Raw genomic sequence first — 25,045 nt, forward strand, 5'->3', positions numbered from 1 at the left:
ATCTTTGAAATAAACTGCTGTATTTTAAGCCAAAAGAACTGTTGTGTTTGATAGAACAATATGTCTATATGCTGCCATGGCAGTTTCATGGCACAGTAAGCCCCTGAACAATTAATTTGTCCTTTTTACCCTGGAGACCCCTGTTTACAGACGCCGCGGAACGGCTTTTGTTTCAACCCAGCCATAAAAAAAAGGTAAATAATTATTTATTATTCGAAATGTCTATCATTTTTAACTTAGAATCATTAATTGATGTCTAATATTTAGTTAAAAAACTTGATACAGTGCTGGCCAAAAGTATTGGTACCCCTGCAATTCTGTCAGATAATGCTCAATTTCTCCCAGGAAAGGAGGACCGTGGAGATGTATTGTTGAGCGAGTTCACGGATACGCACCACATGCTCATATTTCTCTACAATTTGCATCTTCATTTAGAAGGTAAGCATCATCTTTTTCCTTGTTTCACCACCTGTACCAACCTTTTTGAAACCTGTGTTGATTTCTCTCACAAGAAAGTCAGCCGTGCGTCAGTCTGCGGTGCTGTCATGTCATTTCGAGCATGTCGTCGGATGTAGAAACAAATGGCGAGTCAAATTTTACGTCGGATGTCGAAAAGATCGTGTGTCGAAGTGATCGTATGTCGAGGTACCACTGCCATACTACCAAAGCTTTTGTACTTGCAATCATTTTCTGGGAGAAATTGAGCATTATCTAACAGAATTGCAGGGGTGCCAATACTTTTGGCCAGCACAGTACATATATACAGTGGGGTAAATAAGTATTTAGTCAACCACTAATTGTGCAAGTTCTCCAACTTGAAAATATTAGAGAGGCCTGTAATTGTCAACATGGGTAAACCTCAACCATGAGAGACAGAATGTGAAAAAAAAAACAGAAAATCACATTGTTTGATTTTTAAAGAATTTATTTGCAAATCATGGTGGAAAATAAGCATTTGGTCAATACCAAAAGTTCATCTCAATACTTTGTTATGTACCCTTTGTTGGCAATAACGGAGGCCAAACATTTTCTGTAACTCTTCAGAAGCTTTTCACACACCGTTGCTGGTATTTTGGCCCGTTCCTTCATGCAGATCTCCTCTAGAGCAGTGATATTTTGGGGAGGTGGGCAACACGAACTTTCAACTCCCTCCACAGATTTTCTATGGGATTGAGATCTGGAGACTGGCTAGGCCACTCCAGGACCTTGAAATGCTACTTACGAAGCCATTCCTTTGTTGCCCTGGCTGTGTGTTTGGGATCATTGTCATGCTGAAAGACCCAGCCACGTCTCATCTTCAATGTCCTTGCTGATGGAAGATTTTCACTCAAAATATCTCGATACATGGCCCCATTCATTCTTTCCTTTACACAGATCAGTCGTCCTGGTCCCTTTGCAGAAAAACAGCCCCAAAGTATGATGTTTCCACCCCCATACTTCACAGTGGGTATGGTGCAATTCAGTATTCTTTTTCCTCCAAACACGAGAACCTGTGTTTCTACCAAAAAGTTCGATTTTGGTTTCATCTGACCATAACACATTCTCCCAGTCCTCTTCTGGATCATCCAAATGCTCTCTAGCGAACCGCAGACGGGCCTGGACGTGTACTTTCTTCAGCAGGGGGGCACGTCTGGCAGTGCAAGATTTGAGTCTCTGGTGGCGCAATGTGTTACTGATAGTAGCCTTTGTTACTGTGGTCCCAGCTCTCTGTAGGTCATTCACTAGGTCCCCCCGTGTGGTTCTGGGATTTTTGCTCACCGTTCTTGTTATCATTTTGACGCCATGGGGTGAGGAGGGAGTCGAAAGTCCGTGTTGCCCAACGACAGACCCCAAACATCACTGCTCTAGAGGAGATCTGCATGGAGGAATGGGCCAGTATACCAGCAACAGTGTGTGAAAAGCTTGTGAAGAGTTACAGAAAACGTTTGGCCTCCGTTATTGCCAACAAAAGGGTACATAACAAAGTATTGGGATCAACTTTTGGTATTGACCAAATTCTTATTTTCCACCATGATTTGCAAATAAATTATTTAAAAATCAAACAATGTGATTTTTTGGGCTTTTTTTGACATTATTTCTCTCATGGTTGAGGTTTACCTATGTTGACAATTACAGGCCTCTCTAATATTTTCAAGTGAGAGAAGTTGCACAATTAGTGGTTGACTAAATAGTTATTTGCTCCACTGTATATGTACATAGTTCTTTTTTCTAAATAGTACTTTGGGGGAAAAAAAGTAAAAAAAATACATGTCTTATATATATATCTTTCCAATGCTAAATCTTGAATAAATACATTGAACACACACAAAAAAACCTAACTTGGGGCACTAGTCCGCGTTTTTTCACTTATCACAGCTGGTTCTAGTCCCCATTGACCGCGATAAATGAGGGATCACTGTATTTTCCTTGTTAATAAAAAATGTAATTTTGAGTTTATTTTATCTAGTCTTAATAATAATATTGAGTATTCATTTAAAGTAAAATAAATGAAGATATTTCCACCAAAGCATTTGTAATTGCACTCATTTTCTGGGAGAAATTAAGCATTATGTGACAGAATTTCAAGGGTGCCAATACTTTTAGCCAGTACTGTATTAAAAAATAAAGTGGTTTGTATTTTTGTTAAAAAATGCTTTTCATACAATATCAACTATATACAAATTAATGCATGGTTAATTGGGTAAAGTGTCTTTTTCACAGGACAGTAATAATTTAAGAAAATATCGTCTGGTTATTGTCTGGAATTGCAAACAAAACAACAACAAGAAAAACACAAAAATCATCTTGGCAGACGAATACAGTACAAATAGGAAAGAGTCAGTCGCATGTGCTTTTCATTTTGCAACTAAACATCATCCATCATGATCAGCGTCACGTATGGAAGAATGGGATGTACATCCACACGCGTTTTTTGTCCACGTGATTGACGGCCACTATAGGAGCCATCTGCGCCCACTCGCTCGGACATCTGCGACCGCATTACACGAGACGACCGGCGAGGGAGACGGAGGAGGTGGATCACCCCGGAAAGGTGCTTACAGCTCATGTGTGTGTATGTGTGGGTGGGCATGAATGAACGTGTGTGTGTGAGGGTTTGTACTCCACCACAGATGGCTTGAGCGTATACGTGTGGGCTTGTTTGTGGCTTTTTCTCCCACAATGGACATTCCATACACACCGACACTCAGCTGAAGGACGCTGTGGTCATTGACGTACGTACGCACACCAACACACATATGCAAACGCACACAGGAAATGAGTCGGAGAGAGGAAGTGTAAGGAAATGCCATTTCCAGTCAAGAGAACCCGAGGCGGTGGGCTTAGGTTTCGCCATGAGAGGGATGCGGCAGGAAAAAGGCGTGGCACATGTGAAGAAAGGATTGGGATTCAAAAGTCAATTCATAGAGATAAGAACAAATATGGTTGACACATTAGGTATAGCTGCTATTTGAAAACAAACGGTGATCATCAAATAATACCGTATTGGCCCGAATATAAGACGGTGTTTTTTGCATTGAAATAAGACTGAAAAAGAGGGGGTCGTCTTATATTCGCGGTCTAGACTTTATACCCACTCACGAAATTGGATGGCGCCAGATATCATTGAAGCGATGTTGTGTCAGGACAGATCTCAGCTACTCTCCCCATTCACGACGCAAGATGGCGCCAGATATCATTGAAGCGATGGTATGTCATGACAGGTCTCAGCTACTCTCCCCATTCACAACGCTTGATGGCGCCAGATATCACTGAAACAATGTTCTGTCATGACAGATCTCAGCTACTCTCAAGTTAAACCAGTTTGCATTATTTTATTGCAATGTTTTTCCTTATTCAGATTTGTTTCAAGACTACAGTTACAGTTAGACTTCACTTTGATGGTTAATGCAGTTATTGCAATTTTGTTGTTTTATCACAATAGATTGGTTTATTTCCATGTCAAAAACCAGAAGCCATTCATTTACAAATGTGACTGCACTTTAGTTTACATATATTTAATAATGCTGTCAAAATGATCGTGTTAACAGGTGGTAATTAATTATTTAAATTAATCATGTTAAAATATTTGACGCAATTAACGCACATGCCCCGCTCAAACATGTTAAAATGTACAGTAGTGTAATGTCCGCTTGTTACTTGTTTTTTGGTGTTTGGCGCCCTCTGCTGGCGCTTGGGTCCAACTGATTTTATGGGTTAGTACCATGAGTGAGCATGGTGTAATTATTGACATCAACAATGGCGAGCTACTAGTTTATTTTTTGATTGAAAATTTTACAAATTTTAATAAAACGAAAACATTAAGAGGGGTTTTAATATAAAATTTCAATAACTTGTACTAACATTTATCTTTTAAGAGCTTCAAGTCTTTATATCCATGGATGGCTTTAAGAGAATGTTAATTATGTTAATGCCATCTTGTTGATTTAATGTTATAATAAACAAATACAGTACTTGTGTACCGTATGTTGAATGTATATATCCGCCTAGTGTGTTTTCATTCCAACAATAATTTACAGAAAAATATGGCATATTTTATAGATGGTTTGAATTACGAGTAATTAATTTTTAAGCTGTAATTAACTCGATTAAAAATTTTAATCGTTTGGCAGCCCTCATATTTAAATGTTCAGATATTAAGATTTGAAAGAGGCAAAATAACATGCTTTTTCTCTCAAATGTATTGTTATAATCATTTGTTTTGGATGTATCGTAATTATTTTCTGTATAAAAATTAATTTGGTGTTCAAAAAGGCTTTTCTTCAAACTTGAGTCTTGAAAAAAAAAGGGGGTCGTCTTATAATCAGGGCCGTCTTAAATTCGGGCCAATACGGTAATCTTTACGGGAGTATATTCTTTATCCTCAACAAAAATACTGCTGCGTACACACTAATAACCATTCGCAGTTGGATGCATTGCAAACACAAAAACCGCGGTAACACTTTCCAATAAGGGTCCCTTAGCTAACATTAGTTAATGTATTTTTAGACAATTACTCATGACAATAATTCATTTAATCCCTTATCTAACATTGTTTAATATATTAATCAACATGAGTTAATGCATTAGTTAATGCATTTTAAGACGATAACTAATGTTTAAGTAAAATTACAATAATTAATATAATTGCTTATCTAACATTTATTGATATATTAATTAACATGAGTTAATGCATTACTTAATAAATTGGTTAATGCATAACCAGACAGTAAATATAAAATGTAAAAATTAGGGCTGTCAAACGATTAAAATTTTTAATCGAGTTAATTACAGCTTAAAAATTAATTAATCGTAATTAATCGCAATTAATCACAATTCAAACCATCTATAAAATATGCCATATTTTTCTGTAAATTATATATATATTCTGTAAAATAATTTGTTGGAATGGAAAGATAAGACACTAGATGGATATATACATTCAACATACGGTACATAAGGACTGTAGTGGGCATTTCACTCTACTGTCATTTAAATCTGTCTATGCTGTCCTCACTCCGAAGCGTCTACTTTTTCCAAAGCTAGACAGCTAGTGAACGACGCCTTAATAATCAGACTTCTTCCTTTTTCATCTGATTTATTAATAAAATGGCCTCAAACCACTGTCCTCTTTAGACCATAGTGGAACTACAAAAAAAAGTACACAAACATTGCATTAGCAACAACGTTAGCTTAGCACGCTATACAGGTTCACTAAACATAAACAAAAAGCGTCTCATACAAAAAATATAACATTTCGCTTACTAACATAATATGTACATTCTTTACAACAACCATACTTATGGACAAATCTTGTCCAAGGATCATATAAGCACAACATTACAACGTAGGTGTCAGCCCGAGACGTCGTGCAGCCATATTGAACTGGCAAGAAAGCAATAAACCATGTCGCAAAGCGACCACAAGAGTTCGCTGTTAGACAGCACAAAAAACCTTGCTGTAAAACTTACCAAAAGGCAGAATACTGTCTGAGCGGGACATGTGCGTTAATTGCGTCAAATATTTTAACGTGATTAATTTAAAAAATTAATTACCGCGCGTTAACGCGATAATTTTGACAGCCCTAGTAAAAATATATATAGGCCTATATAGGGTTAGGGTTTCGGGTTAGGGTTTTTTAACTTAAGCATTTATAATTTCTTAGTTAAGGGATACGTGTGCTACACTTTACAATAAGGGTCCAAAAATATCCAGTAATGGTTAATTAAGGTTAAGTAATACTTATGAGGTACGTTCACGTGAAATAATACAATACTTAAGGTTAGGTTATAATATATAATATACATAATACATTACTTAACATTAATTCACATATACATTAGTGCATTAATAAATAGTTATTGATGTATACTGGTAATAGTATGTTATTTTAAAATGAGAAACATTGCTCTGTGAGTCCACGGGTGCTGCTAACCTAACCTTAAGCATGGTATTATTTCACGTGAACGTAACTCATAAGTATTACTTAACCTTATTTAATCATTATTGTCAAGTGTAGCACATGTGTCCCTTAACTAAGAAATTATAAATGCTAAGTTAACAGACCCAAATCCTAAACCCTAACCCTATATAGGCCTATATCATAAGCGGATTTTGAGGGGGGCCAGGGCCCCTCTGGTGGCCGAAAAGTATCATTGCATGAAATTGACTTTCCTAAATATATAAAAGTTGTATAGCAATAAAACTGCAACAAAAATGAATGAAATGAATAAAAAAAAAAAAAATTTAATGGGTCAAAATTATTTTTCGTATAGATCATGTGACTAACGCCTTAGACTGTCATTTGCATTGCATATAATTAAATAAAAAAAATGGGGGGGGGGGGCAATTTTATTTTTCAAATGATTTTTTTCTTTGATTGAAAATATTTTTTTTTTTTGGATTGAAGCAACTTTTTTGGGATTGAATGATTTGGACACAAATGTCCTACCCATAATATGGCCCGAACACAAAAAGGATTGCTTCAATCAAAGAAAACGTTTTCAATGGAAAATTAAGTGTTCAAATGCAAATTTTTCAATCCCAAATATTTTTTTCGCATTCAGAAACGTTTTCTATGATTGAAATTTGTTTTCTTCTTTTGATTGAAGTGATTTTTGTTTTTGAATATATTTTTTGAAGCAACTTATTTTTGATTGAATAATCATTCTAGCCAAAATGTGGTCCAAACACAAATCAACATTACTTCAATCAAAAAAGTTGCTTCAATACAAAAAAACAAAAAAAAAAAAAAAAAAAAAATCAAAGAAAAATTGCTGTCACATGCATTTTTTTGAGTTTCAATTTTATTTTTGCATTTTTTTGATTAAAGCGACTTTTTTTTTTAAATTGAAAATATATATTTTGATTGAAGCACCTTTTTTTTTATTGAAGCAACTTTTTTTGATTGAATAATAAAGACACAAATCTACCTCCATATGGCTCCGCCCAGGGGATACAATTTTTGACTGGGGTAACTACATTGGCACGACACCGCCGGGCGTACCATATTAAATGGATGACGATCTTGGCTAAAAGTATTGCCTCAGCAGCCGGATTTAGAATTCCCCTCAAGAATGACTGGAAACAAAAAATGCTCAATGTCAACTTATTATTATAAATATTCTTGTAAGTTAATTTTATTGCTGACACTTCGTTTCGGGGTCATCAACATGTTGTGCCCCCCCTGCCCCAAAAGTCAAACTCCACCTATGGCCTATATATTTTTTTTTAATTCTACCAAACCATTAGTTACTGTCTGGTTATGCATGAACTCATGTTAATTAATATATTAATAAATGTTAGATAATTATATTAATTATTGTAATGTTACTTAAACATTATTGTGTAAAAATGCATTAACTAATGTTAATTAAGGGACCCTTATTGTAAAGTGTTACTAAAAACCGCAAGGACTTTATCATGGTTTGAATCAAGTCTGTGCGCGTGTGTATTGGAGGCGGGGGGCAACGTCCAACCTAAACACGGACACGCTTGCTTGGACGCCGAGTTGCACACACACACTACACTTTTTTTTCCCCGGAAACATAACAAGACTCGTACATGCTCTTGTGCATGTTTACAAGCCTCTTAACACACACACTTGGTCCAAGTCTAATCCAATTGCCGTTTTTGCTGATCCAGCACAAACTTTTGCACACACACAGCTTGTATCACACACTTATCTACAGTATTTACTGTATGGATGTGTGTATGTGAGTCACCTAAATTGCCGTCGGACTCAAATGTTATGACAAATGTGCAACAACGTCAGCAAAACACACACACATGGTTAACATTCATTCAGTGTGAACCATAGTGTTGTTGTTCCATTGTTATGTTGTCCATACACACTCTCCACAGAAGAGGACACAATGACTGGACATTGTGCATGGAGGACCCTCAATTTTTCACACTGGTGTCAACGCCGACGGCATGAAATAAAAGCGACGCGCGCTACTTCAAGTTTTAATCTTTTATGACGTTGGACAAGTCAACAGATGGTTACTTTCTATTCAGTTCCAGAAGATTTATTTTTACTTGATGAAATCTGCCTTTAAAAAAATCATTGTTCATAATTTCTTTCAATTTCAAAATGTTATTGTTTTATTAGTTCTTATTGTTTTACATTCTACCCAATTGAAGAAATAAACTACGAATTAAACTAATTACGACTATTTACTAATTGTAAAAATTCATTTATACGTACGGTGGGGCAAATAAGTATTTAGTGAACCACTAATTGTGCAAGTTCTCCCACTTGAAAATATTAGAGAGGCCTGTAATTGTCAACATGGGTAAACCCCAACCATGAGAGACAATGTGGGGAGAAAAAAAAATAGAAAATCACTTTGTTTGATTTTTAAAGAATTTATTTGCAAATCTTGGTGGAAAATAAGTATTTGGTCAACACCAAAAGTTCATCTCAATACTTTGCTATGTACACTTTGTTGGCAATAACGGAGGCCAAACGTTTTCTGTAACGCTTTTGACACACTGTTGCTGGTATTTTGGCCCATTTCTCGATGCAGATCTCCTCCAGAGCAGTGATGTTTTGGGGTTGTCGTTGGGCAACACGGACTTTCAATTCCCTCCACAGATTTTCTATGGGGTTGAGATCTGGAGACTGGCTAGGCCACTCCATGACCTTGAAATGCTTCTTACGAAGCCACTCCTTTGTTGCCCTGGCTGTGTCTTTGGGATCATTGTCATGCTGAAAGACCCAGCCACGTCTCATTTTCAATGCCCTTGCTGATGAAAGGAGATTTTCACTCAAAATCTCTCGATACATGGCCCCAATAATTCTTTCCTTTACACAGATCAGTTGTCCTGGTCTCTTTGCAGAAAAACAGCCCCAAAGCATGATGTTTTCACCCCCATGCTTCACAGTCGGTATGGTGTTCTTCAGATGCAATTCGGTATTCTTTTTCCTCCAAACACGAGAACCTGTGTTTCTACCAAAAAGTTCGATTTTGGTTTCATCTGATCATAACACATTCTCCCAGTCCTCTTCTGGATCTTCCAAATGCTCTCTAGCAAACTGCAGACGGGCCTGGACGTGTACTTTCTTCAGCAGGGGGACACGTCTGGCAGTGCAGGATTTGAGTCCCTGGTGGCGCATTGTGTTACTGATAGTAGCCTTTGTTACTGTGGTCTCAGCTCTCTGTAGTTCATTCACTAGGTCCCCCCGTGGCATTCTGGGATTTTTGCTCACCGTTCATGTGATCATTTTGATGCCACGGGGTGAGATCTTGCATGGAGCCCCAGATCTAGGGAGATTATCAGTGGTCTTCAATGTCTTCCATTTTCTAATAATTGCTCCCACAGTTGATTTCTTTCCACCAAGCATTTTACCTATTGCAGATTCAGTCTTCCCAGCCTGGTGCAGGTCTACAATTTTGTCTCTGGTCTCCTTCGACAGCTCTTTGGTCTTGGCCATAGAGGAGTTTGAAGTGTGACTGACTGAGCTTGTGGACAGGTGTCTTTTATACCGATAATGAGTAAACAGGTGCCATTAATACAGGTAACGAGTGGAGCCTCGTTAGATCTCGTTAGAAGAAGTTAGACCTCTTTGATAGCCAGAAATCTTGCTTGTTTGTAGGTGACCAAATACTTATTTTCCACTCTAATTTGGAAATAAATTCTTTAAAAATCAAACAATGTGATTTTTTTTTCCACATTCTGTCCCTCATGGTTGAGGTTTACCCATGCTGACAATTACAGGCCTCTCTAATTGTTTCAAGAAGGAGAAGTTGTACAATTGGTGGTTGACTAAATACTTATTTGCCCCACTGTATATTGCGGAAAACACTCAGGTGACTTGAAGTTCTGCTCTGAAACCCAAATTTGGCCAAATTGTCCTATATGCATTTGTGATACATCATTGGAAAGTTTAAAATCTCCATTTTCTGGGGGAAGAAACATTTTGAACAGGAGGGCATTTAAAAAAATATTTAAAATATTTAAATCCCTTAACGCTAACTGGAGGTGAGAGCATGAGAGATCAGAATTAAAGACAACATGATTTTAACGAGATATCATTGAGTACTTACTTTTTTTCGATCTAAAACTAAACTAAAACTAAAATCATGGTGTCTTTAATTATGCTCTCTTATGCTCTGACCTCCAGTTAGGGTTTTGCTGTTTAAAAACCCCAGAAAATTGAGATTTTAAGCTTTCCATAGACATATGCTTATAAAACAATTCTGAAATTTGGCCAAATTGGAGGTCTCAGAGCGGAACTTGAGTGCCAGTTTTTGTCTGATGAAACAAAAATCAGATGAAAATGCGCAATAGTTTCCGTCACATGTTCACAATGTGTGACATTTTATATGCAGTTAGCCTGCATCTTAGCAGTGTCTGGTTGTGTCGCTTATTTGATGTGTTGTGCGGTAAGATTTGTTTTCTTATCTTGGCCAGAAAGAATGCAATGTTGCTTTAGCCTTTAAAGGTCTGTGCTGAGTCATCACACACTGAATGTAACTCATAGCGTTAGCATAGCATTCACATTCACTTTAGCATTAGCCTAATGCTAAACGGCCGTTGAGGACCAGTTTGGACACACCTGCCTTAAACTCTTGGCGTCCAGGTGGGTATTATAATTGAACATAATGTACTGTTTTCCTGCTGAGTGTGTATTATCACCAAGTTGGCGTTAAATTTAAAAGAGCTGCCAAAAACAACACTGGTAATATTTGTGTATTATTGTATTTTTATTTTTAGTGTCATCCTAGTTGTACGATGCAATCAAATGAAGGGAGTGCCTTGATGTCGCCATTATTTGACTGCAATTTGATCTTTCTAAAAGCAAATCTGCTCCGTTTTTGTCCGTTTTGTTTGGCGTGTCCCAACCTCCACTTCGGCTATCCGCCCTTTCCTTTTCTTCTCGGTGTGTGTTCGTCCTAAAAACACAGGTGCGAGGAGGCGGGAAAAGAAAGAAAAAAGAGACACGGAAAATGTATGCGGCGCTTCGCAACGTGTTCAAATATTATCCTAAGCTCAAGGATATCCACACAAAGTTCTCAGCTTTTCTTCTTCGCGGGAGCACAGTGGCAGGTGTGGGCCAGTTTCCGTGGCGACGCTCGGCACAACACAAACAGGTGTCATGCGTGAAATGACTTTTCACACAACTATATTGTGTACTCCAATTTAGTTCTATTATTAACTGCCATTGACGCCATCAATGGAAGTGAATATTTTATTGACATCCTGGAGGTTTGCCGTCCTCTCACAACCACGAATAGAGTACAGTGTTGTTTTTGGCAGCCCTATTAATTTTCATCTTAGTCAGTCTTTTGGATGAAAATACCATTAGTCATATTTTAGTCATTTCAAAATGTGTTTGTCTTCGTCTAGTTTTAGTCAACGAAAACTCAAGACAAATTTCGTCTAGTTTTAGTCGGAAATTATTCGAAATGTTTTCGTCTGTAAACTTTAAAAGTTCCAACAATTTCGAATGAACATTGATCAACGAGCACAAATTGTCAGCAGGGACGAAAACGAAAAAGTGGTATTTGGTATGTGGCAAAATAGATTTTTTCCATTTGGCATTATTTTTTTTGCCATGTGGCAAAATGGATTTTGCCATGTGGCATTTTTTTGTCTTTTTTCCTTTTTTTTTTTTTTGTATGTGTCATTTTTTTTGGGTGTATGGCACTTTTGCAGGCCATGCATGTCTATGACATTGACGGCTATGCACGTCCAAATTTTCCATTCATTTTAAATGGCAGAAAAGCATGTGGCTGGGATTTTTTAAACAAACTTACCACTACAGTGCATTGACATTCAACTGGTACCCAAGTCAGGCTATGCCATTGAAAGCTATGCACATCCAAATTTTTCATTTTCATTTTAAAAGGCAGAAAAATGTGTGGCTGTGAAAATTTGGACATGCATCACCGCATGGCATGGACGTGCATGGCCTGCAAAAATGCCATATACCCCAAAAAAATGCCACATAGCAAAAAAATACAAATAAAAAAATGCCACAAACCAAAATCCATTTTGCCACCAGGCAAAAAAAAAAAACAAGACACATGGAAAAATCAATTTTGTCACATGGCAAAAAAATGCAGCACAGCAAAATCCATTTTGCCACATGGTAAAAAAAAAATTCCACATGGCAAAAATCAAATTTTTGGCTTGCAAAAATGCTATGTACAAAACAATGTCACATACCAAAAAAAAAAAAAGACACATACCAAAATCCATTTTGCCAAATAACAAAAATTGCCATCTACCAAAATGCATTTTGCCACATGCCAAAATAAATGCCACATGGCGAAAAAAAATGCCACATTGCGATATTAATTTTGCCTAGGCAAAATCCATTTTGCCACACAGCAAAAAAATGCCACATGGCAAAATCCATTTTGCTACTTGGCAATAAAATGCCACAACGCAAAACCTATTTTGCCACATGGCAAAAAAAAATGCTTTATGGCAAAATCCATTTTGCCACATGGTAAAAAAAATGCCACATGGCAAAAATCACATTTTTGGCCGCAAAAATGGCATGTATATTTTTTTTTGGTACATAACCACCCAAAAAATGGCCACCACATACCACCCCAATAAAATGGCCACATTGCATCAAAAATAAAACAAAAAAAACAACAAATGCCACATTGCAAACAAAACAACAAATGCCATATTGCAATATCAACTTTGCCTAGGCAAAATCCTTTTTGCCACATGGCAAAAAAAAATGCAGCATGGTAAAATCCATTTTGCCACACGGCAAAAAAAATGCCACATGGCAAAATCCATTTTGCCACATGGAAAATACCACTTTTGGTTTTCGCTGTCTCTCCAAATTGTCTATAAGGACATCACCAGCTTTATGATGATAATTCACACTCAGCAGGAAAAAAGTACATTACTTTTAATTACTCACTTGGACGCCACGAATTGTATGTAAAAAGTTTTCCAAGCGTTTAAGACGACACTCAGCATGTTAAATGCGAATGCTAATGCTGATAGAGTATGACAACGTTGCAATCTTTAGCTCGTGTGCCAATTATGGTCAAACATGAGACAACTTAACATGAGCGCTGCTGAAAAATGTACTCACGCACGCACCCACACAGACGCACAAACACATTCTAAATAGTGGTCGGAATATGGAAGCATTTGATTAGTGCGTCTCCTCCCGTCGCTGTGCGGCGGGACCACAGAGAGCGCGCCGACCACAGACGGGCTGGAGGCCCAATGGCGCCCACCGCAGCGAGCCCACACGTGCACGCCGTGAAACATTCATGCGACATGCGCGCTCTCTGCTTCTCATTTAACACAAAAATTGAGCTTGTGTGCAAATGCCGGCTTGGCGTAGAGCGGCTCTGCAGATAAATCCGACACGGAAGCTGACATTTTATTCCGGACTAATGAGGCGATGCGGAGGGGAGGGGGAGGGCAAAGCGTGGACGACAACACAATGGGTGAGAGGAAATAGCTAAACATGCTAATTAATTCAGCCTGGAAACACAAGAGACCAGTTAAAATCAAAGTATGAATCAGCACCTATCAACGGTTTTGCGGATAGACGCGTGACAGGATGCACATAAAAGTCTCAAGGACCCATGCCCAAAATTGTAGAGGACGTCAGCTTTTTTGGTTTGAAGCAGCCATTTTCAGCTAATTGCAGGGCTACTACTTTGTTAGAAGAGAAAGCTGGCCTTCAACGCCAGTTTCACAGAGCAACATGAAATTTGGTGGAACCGTCTATCATGAAAGGACTTAAGAGTCACGAGAATCCATTCCTGAAAATTGACAGAAAGCCATTTCCAGTGGATTGCAGGTCTGGTGTTTTGTTAGAAAGCAACACACAGGAAAATATTTGCACCGAAAAAAAGTTGGACATTTTCTTCTTATGGTGTCCAACAGTCCGTCGTCCACTAATTTGTAACCGGATTCAACTGGGACCGAGCGGTGCGTACTCTTTTCCTCTGTGACTGACAAGACTTAGCAGGTGGCAGCACCCGTTCATACCCGCGGTTCAGCAAATCTGCACCTCGCCCGCAACCCGAGCTCAGCACAGCAGTTGCAAAGACAGCGGCAAAGTGGATCGTTTCCCCATCGCCTTCCTTGACCGTTCGCAGTGACCAGTGATCTCGCATCCCGATTCCTCACGCAAATCTATAATCTAAAGAAACCTGTCACACGTCTATCCTTAAATTGGGGTTTTCTATCTACACTTTTAATTATGATACAAAAACAAATGCAGTCTAGTTAGATTGGAAAAAAAGCTTCGAATCAAATTTGCGGCTTCGAGGATTCGTTTATATAGAGTGACCGTTTCTCGTTTTTACTGTTTGACTGTTTGTATTACTCGAACACACCTAATATTGAATAAATAGCATTAATATCATAGCTTAAGGAAAACAAGAAGACATTTTTTGACAAGGAGCCTAAAAGATACATGATTATCACAGAAGTCCTACGCATGCGTCATGCAACTGATTGACAAGACATCTACAAGCCCACGTCTGCATCACCAACTCTCGCAATCAGTTCTTCCAGACAGTCCAGAACAAATGGCAGGACATCTTGTCTTGACAAGGAACATTTGATAATAAGGAACCCGCAACAGAGAAGTGAACTCTCAGTAGTCACGTAGCGCTGAGGCGGCAAAATCCACAACCCTCATTACCCTGATGACAGTAACTCCCGAATCCTCCTGTCCAATCCACAAACAGACAATAATCCTAAACGCCCAAACACAGAGTTCTTCTGCCCTCAACCCGCCCCGCGAGAGCCTTCAAAAAGACTGAATATATTTGACATGGAGCCTAAGACATACATGACGCCTTCTTATCAAGGAAGCCCAACGCGTGCGTCATGCAACTGATTGACAAGACATCTACAAGCCCACGTCTGCATCACCAACTCCCGCAATCAGTTCTTCCGGACAGTCCAGAACAAATGGCAGGACATCTTGTCTTGACAAGGAACATTTGATAAGAAGGAACCCGCGACCAAGAAAGATACATTCAGCACTCACGCAAAGTCCACAACCCTTGTTGCCCTGACAACAGTTACTCCGGAATCCTCCTGTCCAATCCACAAACAGACGATAATCCTAAACAACGCCCAAACACACCCTTCTTCTGCCCTTAGCCCGCCCCGCGAGAGCCTTCGAAAAGACTGAATGTTTAACTCATCATTGTCATTTTTCTCAGGAACCTTTTGTTAACGTGTGATACGGTGACCTTGCCTCCCCGCCTGAGTCTATTTTCGGTTTGCTTTGCTGTTTGATCGGTGTCGAACTGGATAAATTGTCAACTTGTGTTTTGAAGCCTTCTCCCAGCTTTTAAAATGGATTCAGTAAAAGGGGTTAAGACTAAGGTGAACGCGTGGAGTTTGGCCTTTTGGCCGGGTTGTTGGATTTCTGCCAGCCCGGGTTGCTGGACCTGCACCACAGCAGGTCCGGCGGTTCGGCTGGCGCGATTCCGTCAGTCTGGCTAAAGGTCAGATTCCTTCAACTTCCTCTAGTGGCAATAGTAAATCTGGCAGAATCCAGCTGCTCCCTGTTAAGACCAACATAAGGTATGTTTTTGTTGGAGCTGTATATTTAGCAGTGCGGGAATATGTGTTTAAACAATTTGTTAAGAGCTTTGTAAAAATAAAAATAAAAAACCTAGAAAAAAACTTAGCATTTAAGCTACCGGACTTTTCCTATGCAAGTTAGCCAATTGTTTTTTGTTGTTGTACTGTCTTAGATCCTCATTTATTTATGTTTGTATCGTTTGAGCCATATCTCATGTATTTTAATTTAGTTTTGAATGCATTTATTGCTCGTGTATAATGAAAGTCCAATGCTGTATAGTTTGAAAAAACTCAGGAATTCTATTTCGTACTCGCATTTAATGCTCTTTTGAAAGTCAAAATAACTGTTATTGCAGGCATAAAATCTTGTTTCTTTGTTTTACATCTCCTAGAATTTTATTCGGCAACACATTAAATGTTCGTAATCCGATTATTCGAACCATAGACTTCACATCCGTCAGCCACCATGCAACGCTTTCAAGTAAGGGGCCGTCCTACAGTCCGCTTCAATTATTTGCTGTCGGTCGCAGTTAGTCAACACATGCCATCCAACGCCGGATTTAGGTTGAAAAAGTGCGAAAGCTGTATCGCATACAAACAGGAAGGAGTGATTTTTTCGAGGATTCAAGGTAATTATTATATTTTTCACACCATGCATTCACTTTGAAACGTGAAAAAAATCAATGGGAGAAATTGGCAACAGCATTGGCAATATACTTCGCAATATTTACGTAAAAAAACTGCTAACTGCACGTTTTTTTGGCTTTTAACCAAGAATCGAGACTGTTTTACGTCCATATCTTTAAAGAATGCAGGGATTTAAGCATTATTAACAAGAATTTAACGGAAAAAGCTCTGTGTTTACAAATGGAGGCCGTTAACTCATTTGCTCCCAAAAACGTATAAATATGTTCTATTTTTAATTGTTTCAGTGTCCCAAAGACCCAAAGACGTATTTATTAAGCATCTCTAGGTTCTGATTTAACTTAGGTCCAAAGCACAAAGCTGAAAATCCATTTTAAAGCAATAAAACTGGCCACTGGAGGGCAGTAGCGCATTTGGTAAGAACCCCAAACCGATTCAACGGGGGCGGCGGGGCGGAAGACGACCGAATGGACATCCAGGATCCCAGGCGGCGGACGACCGAGCAGAACAACCGGGAGGATGTCCGGGATGCCAGGCGTTGGACGACCGAGCAGAACGACCGGGACAACTAGTGCAGCGGACAATGCCGTTGAGTCCGTGCTGGAAAGACTAAAAAAAATTCATCTTTATGAGACAGGCAGCGATGAGGGAAAAGTTTACCCTGGCCGTCGCGGCCACAACAGCGTCATCTCTCAGTTAGTTATGTGTAATTAAATTGTTACTTTGCTATCAAAAGCTCTATTTGTCTTGTTGTTTATGTTATTTTGTAAAAGGAAAACATTTGTAACTAAAGCAAAAAATAGCTGTGTTAAAGTCAAAGTTGTTTTTGAAATGTACGCGATTACAAAAAGCTCAATTTCTCGTTTTTTTTCATCAGAAATTGGAAAATTGCTTAAACTATTTTTCTAATTCTGATTTTTTAAGAATGGAAAAAGATATGACGTAACTTTTTTTCTTGCTAAAAGAAAGAGTAATCTTTCTTTTGGTGGGTTCCATGTTTATATAACAATGGAACAGAATTTTCTGTGGGCCTTGCAAAATCAGTCAAAATCCAGTAAAACGGCTGGGAGTGTATGGGGTTGCACCGGTGAAAATGGCTGGGAGTGAATTAGTTAATTTTCTTCATGAATAGCCTCATAGTTTGCAATATTTATGTAAAATAAATGCTACCTACCCGTTTTTGTTTTATTTTTTTTTGCTTTTAACTAAGAATCGAGACTGTTTTTCGTCCATATCTATAAAGAATTCATGGATTTAAGCATTTATCCACAAGAATTTTCAACGGAAAAAGCTCTTTGTCTGTGTTTCCACTCGGTCAGCTTTGACGGAGATAGGCCCCGCGTCCCGTCAATACATTATGAAGTCTATGATTCAAACTAACTAATCGATAGATTAATCGATTACCTAAATAATCGATAGCTACAGCCCAAGTCCAGTCCCATTGCAAATTTCACGTGATTCGCTTCCATTGGATTCCCCGTTGCTTCTCTTAGTCATTGCTACTAATTCTTATAGAATGTGTGGCACGTAGGGCGTCTGCACACATGCTGGCCAAACACATGAGAATGAATCAGAGTTGGATTATGTGACATATTTGGGTTAAATACACCAGTATGTTAAGAAAAAAATATGACAAAGCCGCGGCAAAACATTGGTTCGGAATGTGTAAGAATGAGGGTCGCTCAAGATGACAGTCAAGCATATCAAGGAGACAGAATCCAAAACATGCCTGAAGAATGTACCGTTATTCAAATCGGTGGTATTTGTGGTTTGTACAGAGGAAAAGGAGTGACGCGGGGGCCGGCGTCTCCAAAGTTGGCGGGTGTGGAGAACACCTTGTAATTATCCACATCCGGCATAGGGTACGAGGCAGACAGAAGATGCTCGCTGATTAGCCGACATCCCAAAAACATACACGAGACTTTTGGGGCCGACAAGGACACAATCACGCAGACCGGCTTATTATGGAGTCCAGACTGCGACGCATGCGGTTCCACACCAAGAATCTATTTGGAGCGCTTGGATGTCTGATACAGATTCCCAGAACTTCTTCACTTTGCAGATGACTCCGTAATTATCCGAGATGACAGAAATTATCAGGTTCTTAAAGCATTCTGTGTTCAGGATCACTAGCGGGTCACGCGTTGCATTTCTATGCACGGCTTGCCTTATAGAAGTCAGTGTTTTACCTGGTGGCTGCCGGCAGTAAGAGGCTTGTGAAGGCATTGTGTTGTGGAATGCATGAGTGCGTTGGACCGTGAGAGCGAAGCATTGTACCAGTAGAAGCAACCAAGCGCAACGAGAAGTACTGATGCACGTTTACAGATTTTGAGCCCAAAAAGTTTGTCTTAAATATTGCAATTCCTTTCCATAATAGTAAAGATTATGTAGTCATTCTTCAAGACAAGAAGTAGCATGTCAGCTTTACTTTAGTTTTCTTGTGCATTGAATGTGAAGGGGTTATCTTAGAGCTTCCCTTCCATTCCAGCTTCGATCCTCACCTTACCCAATTACAGCAGGAAGACCGTTATTATGTTTACTATCCCTAGGATCTCCACTTGAATTTGACTTTCTCCTGTCACCCTTATTGTTTACTTGTCAGCAGAAGTAAAAGTATTTCGTCCACAAGGAGAGAAAAATCATTAACTCTTGTGAACATCCTCTCTGAAAAGCCAGGCCATTTTTTTGCCCGACTTGCCCCCTCTGGGAAATCATTCACTCGGCACTTGCCGCGCCAGCTGTCCCGCGAGGGCTCATTTTATCTTTCGGCCATTCTGCGTTGCCAACTGCACGCTCGCCGCCGTGTCCTTTCCACATGAGCTAAATCAGAGGCTGTCCGACTCTCCCTGGAAGGGTGTTGCCGGCCCGCTCTCTCCTTTAAAAAGGCCGCTTCATGTGCCGGCTTGTTTATTTGACAGTCCCAAAATCACAGGCCCCGCTTGTTCCGTCCGCCTTGCGGAGGCATCAATCAGCACCCGTGTGGTCGTCACACTAGAGAGGATTCCGCCTTGACGTTTATTTGACTTAATTACTATGCTGGGAGAGGGGATGAGTGACACCTCACTCCACGGCCAGCCTCTCTTCCGTCTGTGACCGTTTTGCTGCCAATTCTTGCCCGCAATCCTCCCTCCAGTCCTGTGACAGGCATCATGAATGCCTTGAGACACCTGTGGGGCCCGTGACACAACACGAGTGGCGAAAAACGCAATTAATGACAGATTCGTGGGCAGATGCGCGCTCACGCAACCAGGTGTCTAATTCTAAGACCGGATACATTTTCACACACACACAAAAAATAAAAACAAGGGCTTAGAGAGTTAAGTCGGGGTTAACTCTTGCATTCATTATGATACAAAATGCAATGAATTGCATTTAATCTCAAGCGATTTCAATTACTTACTATTGCCTAGCCCTAAAAATAAAAGAAGTATCAAGCTAACACTTAACACTAGAAGTCCCAGAGAATTCTGGTACTCCTCCTAGTCCCAAGCAATGGCCTCTCTCCCGGAAAACCCAGAGGTGGCCAAAATGACCCAAGTGCTTTAGAATTGGCAAGTCATTGTCCGACAGACAACTGCCATTCATATGGAAATGCAACCGCTACACATACATTAACTTCAGACACAATTAATGCTCCATGCCCCTCATTCAGTCCTTCTAAACTATAGACACAATTTCTGCTCTACGTTCAAATTGCAGTTCTAAGACACTTTTAATCCCCTTCAGAACAATGTCCACGTTTGGGCCATTTTTTCCGTCGTTGTGTGTGGAGTACAGGAGAAGTGAGTTAAAAAATATGTAAAAAGTGTCAAACGTCATAAATAAATTAGGGCTGTTAAACGATTAAAATTTTTAATCGAGTTAATTACAGCTTAAAAATTAATTAATTATTAATAATTAATCGCAATTCAAACCATCTATAAAATATGCCATATTTTTCTGTGAATTATATATATATTCTGTAAAATAAATTGTTGGAATGGAAAGATAAGACACTAGATGGATATATACATTCAACATACGGTACATAAGGACTGTAGTAGGCATTTCACTCTACTGTCATTTAAATCTGTCTATGCTGTCCTCACTCTGAAGCGTCTACTTTTTCCAAAGCTAGACAGCTAGTGAACGACGCCTTAATAATCAGACTTCCTTTTTCATCTGATTTATTAATAAAATGGCCTCAAACCATTGTCCTCTTTAGACCGTCTAAAAACAACCCAAAAAAAGTACACAAGCATTGCATTAGCAACAACGTTAGCTTAGCACGCTATACAGGTTAACTAAACATAAACAAAAAGCGTCTCATACAAAAAATATAGCATTTTGCTTACTAACATAATATGTTCATTCTTTACAACAACCATACTTACGGACAAATCTTTTCCAAGGATCATATAAGCACAACAGAGACGTCGTGCAGCCATATTGAACTGGCAAGAAATCAATAAACCATGTCGCAAAGCGACCACAAGAGTTCGCTGTTAGACAGCACAAAACGCCTTGCTGTAAAGCTTACCAAAAGGCAGAATTCTGTCTGAGCGTGACATGTGCATTAATTGCGTCAAATATTTTAACGTGATTAATTTAAAAACTTAATTACCGCGCGTTAACGCGTTAATTTTGACAGCCCTAAAGTAAATGTAATTAAATAAATGTAGCTTGACTTGAACTGACACAAACGTTTGGGCCGCAAACCAACACGATGTATGTCTAGTGGTTGTTTTCACATATGAATGGCTGCTGTCTGTCGGACAACGACTTGCTAGTTGAAAACCAATTCTGTTTTTTTTTTCGGAGGAGAGGCCAAATCGACCATTGCTTGGGAATATTGGGAGTATTTGTCTCGGAAAAGGCCGAGTCGGTCTCTGCTGGGTTTTCTAGTGTTAACTCATCAGCTACCTGGACAGCAATAGACGTCCAATCTCATTTGAAGTCGGAGGACGGGCGGTGAATGACACTGACGAATGTTCATTTGCTGCCATCTTCCGACATCAAATGGACTGGACGTCTACTAGTGATAAACTCCTTTATATTCACATCAGAGACCTCAAAAGAGCCACATGATTGGACGTCTGTCATCGTCAATGGCGCTGAACAACCTAATACAGATGCTGCATGACAGTCTATTTCTCTTGAGTGGTTATTAGGGAACTGTTCTAGCATTCTTCCCCCAGATGGCTTAGGGAGGGATGACATTTTTCCCAACGCGCCTTCGGAACGGCCCCATGACGACACCCGTGGGAGTTCTGACTCGGATCAGGTGAGTCCTGGCAGATTTATTTGCGTCCTCTGAGAAGCACGCATGAAGCTGTTCATTCTTCTGCTTTGCAGGCTTCAGTTGCCCAGGTAACGCCTCATGTACATCGCCACGGTCCGCAACTGATCACCGCTCCTGTCAGCATCCTTCTCTACCAATCAAAGACACACCGACTTTTAACTTTGGCGACCGCCCACTTTGCACCACCCACAATTATTTTAACTCTACAAAATTCGCCGTCTTCTCTCTGCCCACACCAAGAGGGTGAGAATCGGGACTAAGCGCGGAATAAGAGTGGACACAAACTGAGATAATGGGAAATACATCACACCAAAATTACAACCTGGGCTTCGTCAGAAGGATAAAGCATGTCATATAGCAGGCCGCTAAACATAAGTTACAGCAAACAACCCGGCCCAAGATAGAACATCAATTAGAGTGGCAAACATCACATTCAAGCCGTTCACGAGATTTCTAAATATATATCTAAACTAGAGCAAAATTATCCGAGAAGCGAAGCTTAAGTCTGCGCAGTCAAGCACACGAGGGAACCTTCCTTCCCCACAAAGTCCTGTTGTCACTTGCAAATCGACGGCGATTGATCATAAATTTTCCATGGGAATGTTTTACGAGGAAGACTAAAATTAAAGAGACCGCACTCTCTGTTGGCCACTTTGGATCATGTTTTAGGGCGAGAACCACAACAGCCTCCCAAAAGTATGCTGAAAATGTTATTATTTCGAGCAGAGAGGAAAAGTTTGCTATTCGAAAGAGTCGGCTTTAGCGGGCGAGAGGAGGCGCTCTGCAGTCACCCCTCAAAATAACATAAGGAGGGATTGTGATATTTTCTGTTTACATCCAAAAACGTACACATGCACCCCTCCTGTATGCGTAGTATTTTAAAATTCCGCCTCCATTTTTTAGGTTAATGCTCAAAGAAAGGCTCTGTGTTATAACTGAAGCTCCTCCACCCCTTTTCAGGGTAGATTTTGGGACATAAGCCATTAAAAAGGCTGTCCAGGGCACTTAACAAGGCTGTGCAATGGAGACAGGGGCCAATATATACATTTAACTTCAGGCAATAGCTCTACCTCAGCATATGGAACCAATCTGGACATTTGTAACATGAATGGCAAAATCTAAGCAAGAGAGAGGCAAAGTAACAGAGAAGTTAATGGGTGATGCTTTTGGAGGCAACCGGTGACTTAAATAGCCACGCAAAATTAGAGGAGAAAAAAGATCCTTGTGAGCAAAAAATAGATGAAGAGAAAGGCATGAAAGGATGCCCGTGGGCTAGGAAAAGAGACTAGACGAGCCGTGCACTGTGAAGAACCCACATTACCCTGGAGACTAGAGGGTGAAAGGAGAATAGGCTTACCCTTGTATGTCAGCTTTAGCCTAGGTACGTTGTGCTTGGGTTCTAGTCCTCTTCCCGGGTGCACCGCCCCACACAGCAGCACCACAAAACCAAACAGGTAATCCATGGTGCTGGAGTGCTGCCAGCTGGCCTTCAGACCAGGGGGGCACTCACAGCCCTACCAGCGCCCCAATACGAGCAGCTCCGGGGGACAGAGCGACGAGAGTCCCTCTCGCTGGAAAGTGTTGGATCCAACCAGGGGGAAGAATCCAAGGTGCGCTCCTTTCAGCTCAAGAGTGTTGGACTGCGTGAGGTGGGGTGCAGCTCACATGGCTCTCCGTATGGAGGTCCAGAAGGTAGTCCCTGTGGTGGTTAATACACCACCCAGCTGAGGTCCTAGCAATAAGGTGCTACAAACAGGAATGAGGTGAACTGCCAAAATCTGTCAAGGGAATGCTGTTTTATATTCCGGACATTTTTTCACCCTCTGTCTTCTATTTCCTTGTGAGCAGACACTGGCTGCAGCCCTCTAATCCTGGCGTGGAGATCCAGCAGACTGCTGGAGAGAGAGAGAGAGAGAGAGAGAAAGACAGAGAGAGAACAAGAGAGAGAGCTAGGGGAGGGGAGCCGAGCAAGAGATAGGAGAGCGAGCGACGGGGGCGGGATAACTTGACAGCGACGATGAAACACTAACATGAATCGTGTTGTCTCATCTGCCCACATTTCCTTGTTTTTTTTTTTTTTTTCAAAAGCATGCTCGACATCTCTGCTTTCTTTTAGAAAGATTTTATTTTTAGAGTCCGCTCCAAAGGCAGGGAAAGAAGATGGCAAACCCTGGGACAGGTTTGTACATGAAAACTGACCTCAGTAATTTGTCATATTTGACAAATATACTTTCCAGTGTTTTTCTTAGTGATGCACATACTGGTAATCAACCTGGTTTGGGTTTAGTGTCTGGGAAAGTCATTCACATGAGTGAATAGGGTCAGCAAAACCAACAACTAGCAATCTCCCTGCAGGTGGTTGGTACGCTCGTGTGTATGTATGTCCTGCTTCCTCCCTATGTGTTGGGGGTAGATGGTTGGGTTGCAGTGTTGAGGTGATAAAAGCTTTGATAAACACGGGTGCTGATGTGTCAACTGGCACACCACAAGAAAGAGTAAAGAAAACAAAGTTCTAGGACTGAGCACCCTGATAGGGGTACCATCATGTTCTAGCGCCGCCACTGCCGGAATAAACCATTTCTGAATTTTAAATAACCCCTGACTTGGTAATAAAATCAACAAAAGCAACTGTTTTGGTTAAGGCGGTCTTTCAGCATTTTCCTTTGTAACGTGGCTTTACACCACCCCCTCATATCTCATCACCCTTTTAGTCCAACGAGCCTTTTTGTCTGTTTACCCAAAACAAGTTGATGTGCAGACAGACATTTTGAAAGTGTCCTCTCCATCCATCGACCTCTGCCTTCTCCTATCTGTCCGCATTATCCCAGCTAATGGCTGCCCGGCTACCTGCATCGATCTGCTGCAACACGCCTTTAGCGGGCTTGCCCTTTAGGGAGCGTGGCAACAGGCCTACCTATTCTCGCCCGTCCATTTGAAACACCCTCCGGCGGGCCTGAGTAATGACGACTTAATAAATGGTGACACGGCGCTGGCGGGGGTGAATGAGATGGCCGTTGACGAGGGCCTTCCAAAGGCTTTCAGTGCCTGTTGGTAAAAATAGGAAAGGACACCAGACACCCTGTTTATGAGGATGTGGTG

The 25,045-nt window shown here is 40.2% G+C and overlaps 1 protein-coding gene across 3 annotated transcripts in view; it reads right to left on the reverse strand.

The window, feature by feature from the left end:
* Positions 1–25,045, reverse strand: part of sema3aa (sema domain, immunoglobulin domain (Ig), short basic domain, secreted, (semaphorin) 3Aa) — a 186,759-nt gene that overhangs the window by 47,084 nt on the left and 114,630 nt on the right. The window contains exon 1 of one of the 3 annotated variants that reach the window (XM_057853600.1): positions 23,304–24,827. The exons of 1 other annotated variant lie outside the window; for it this stretch is intronic. In XM_057853600.1, coding sequence (XP_057709583.1) covers positions 23,304–23,409 — 106 coding nt within the window. In that variant the 5' untranslated portion in view covers positions 23,410–24,827. Of the gene's footprint in view, positions 1–23,303; positions 24,828–25,045 lie in introns of those variants that run through there. One more of the 3 variants, XM_057853601.1, reaches the window with a different exon arrangement.

This window comes from Corythoichthys intestinalis, chromosome 13, assembly GCF_030265065.1.
Source record: "Corythoichthys intestinalis isolate RoL2023-P3 chromosome 13, ASM3026506v1, whole genome shotgun sequence".
In the NCBI taxonomy this organism is placed as follows: Eukaryota; Metazoa; Chordata; class Actinopteri; order Syngnathiformes; family Syngnathidae; genus Corythoichthys; species Corythoichthys intestinalis.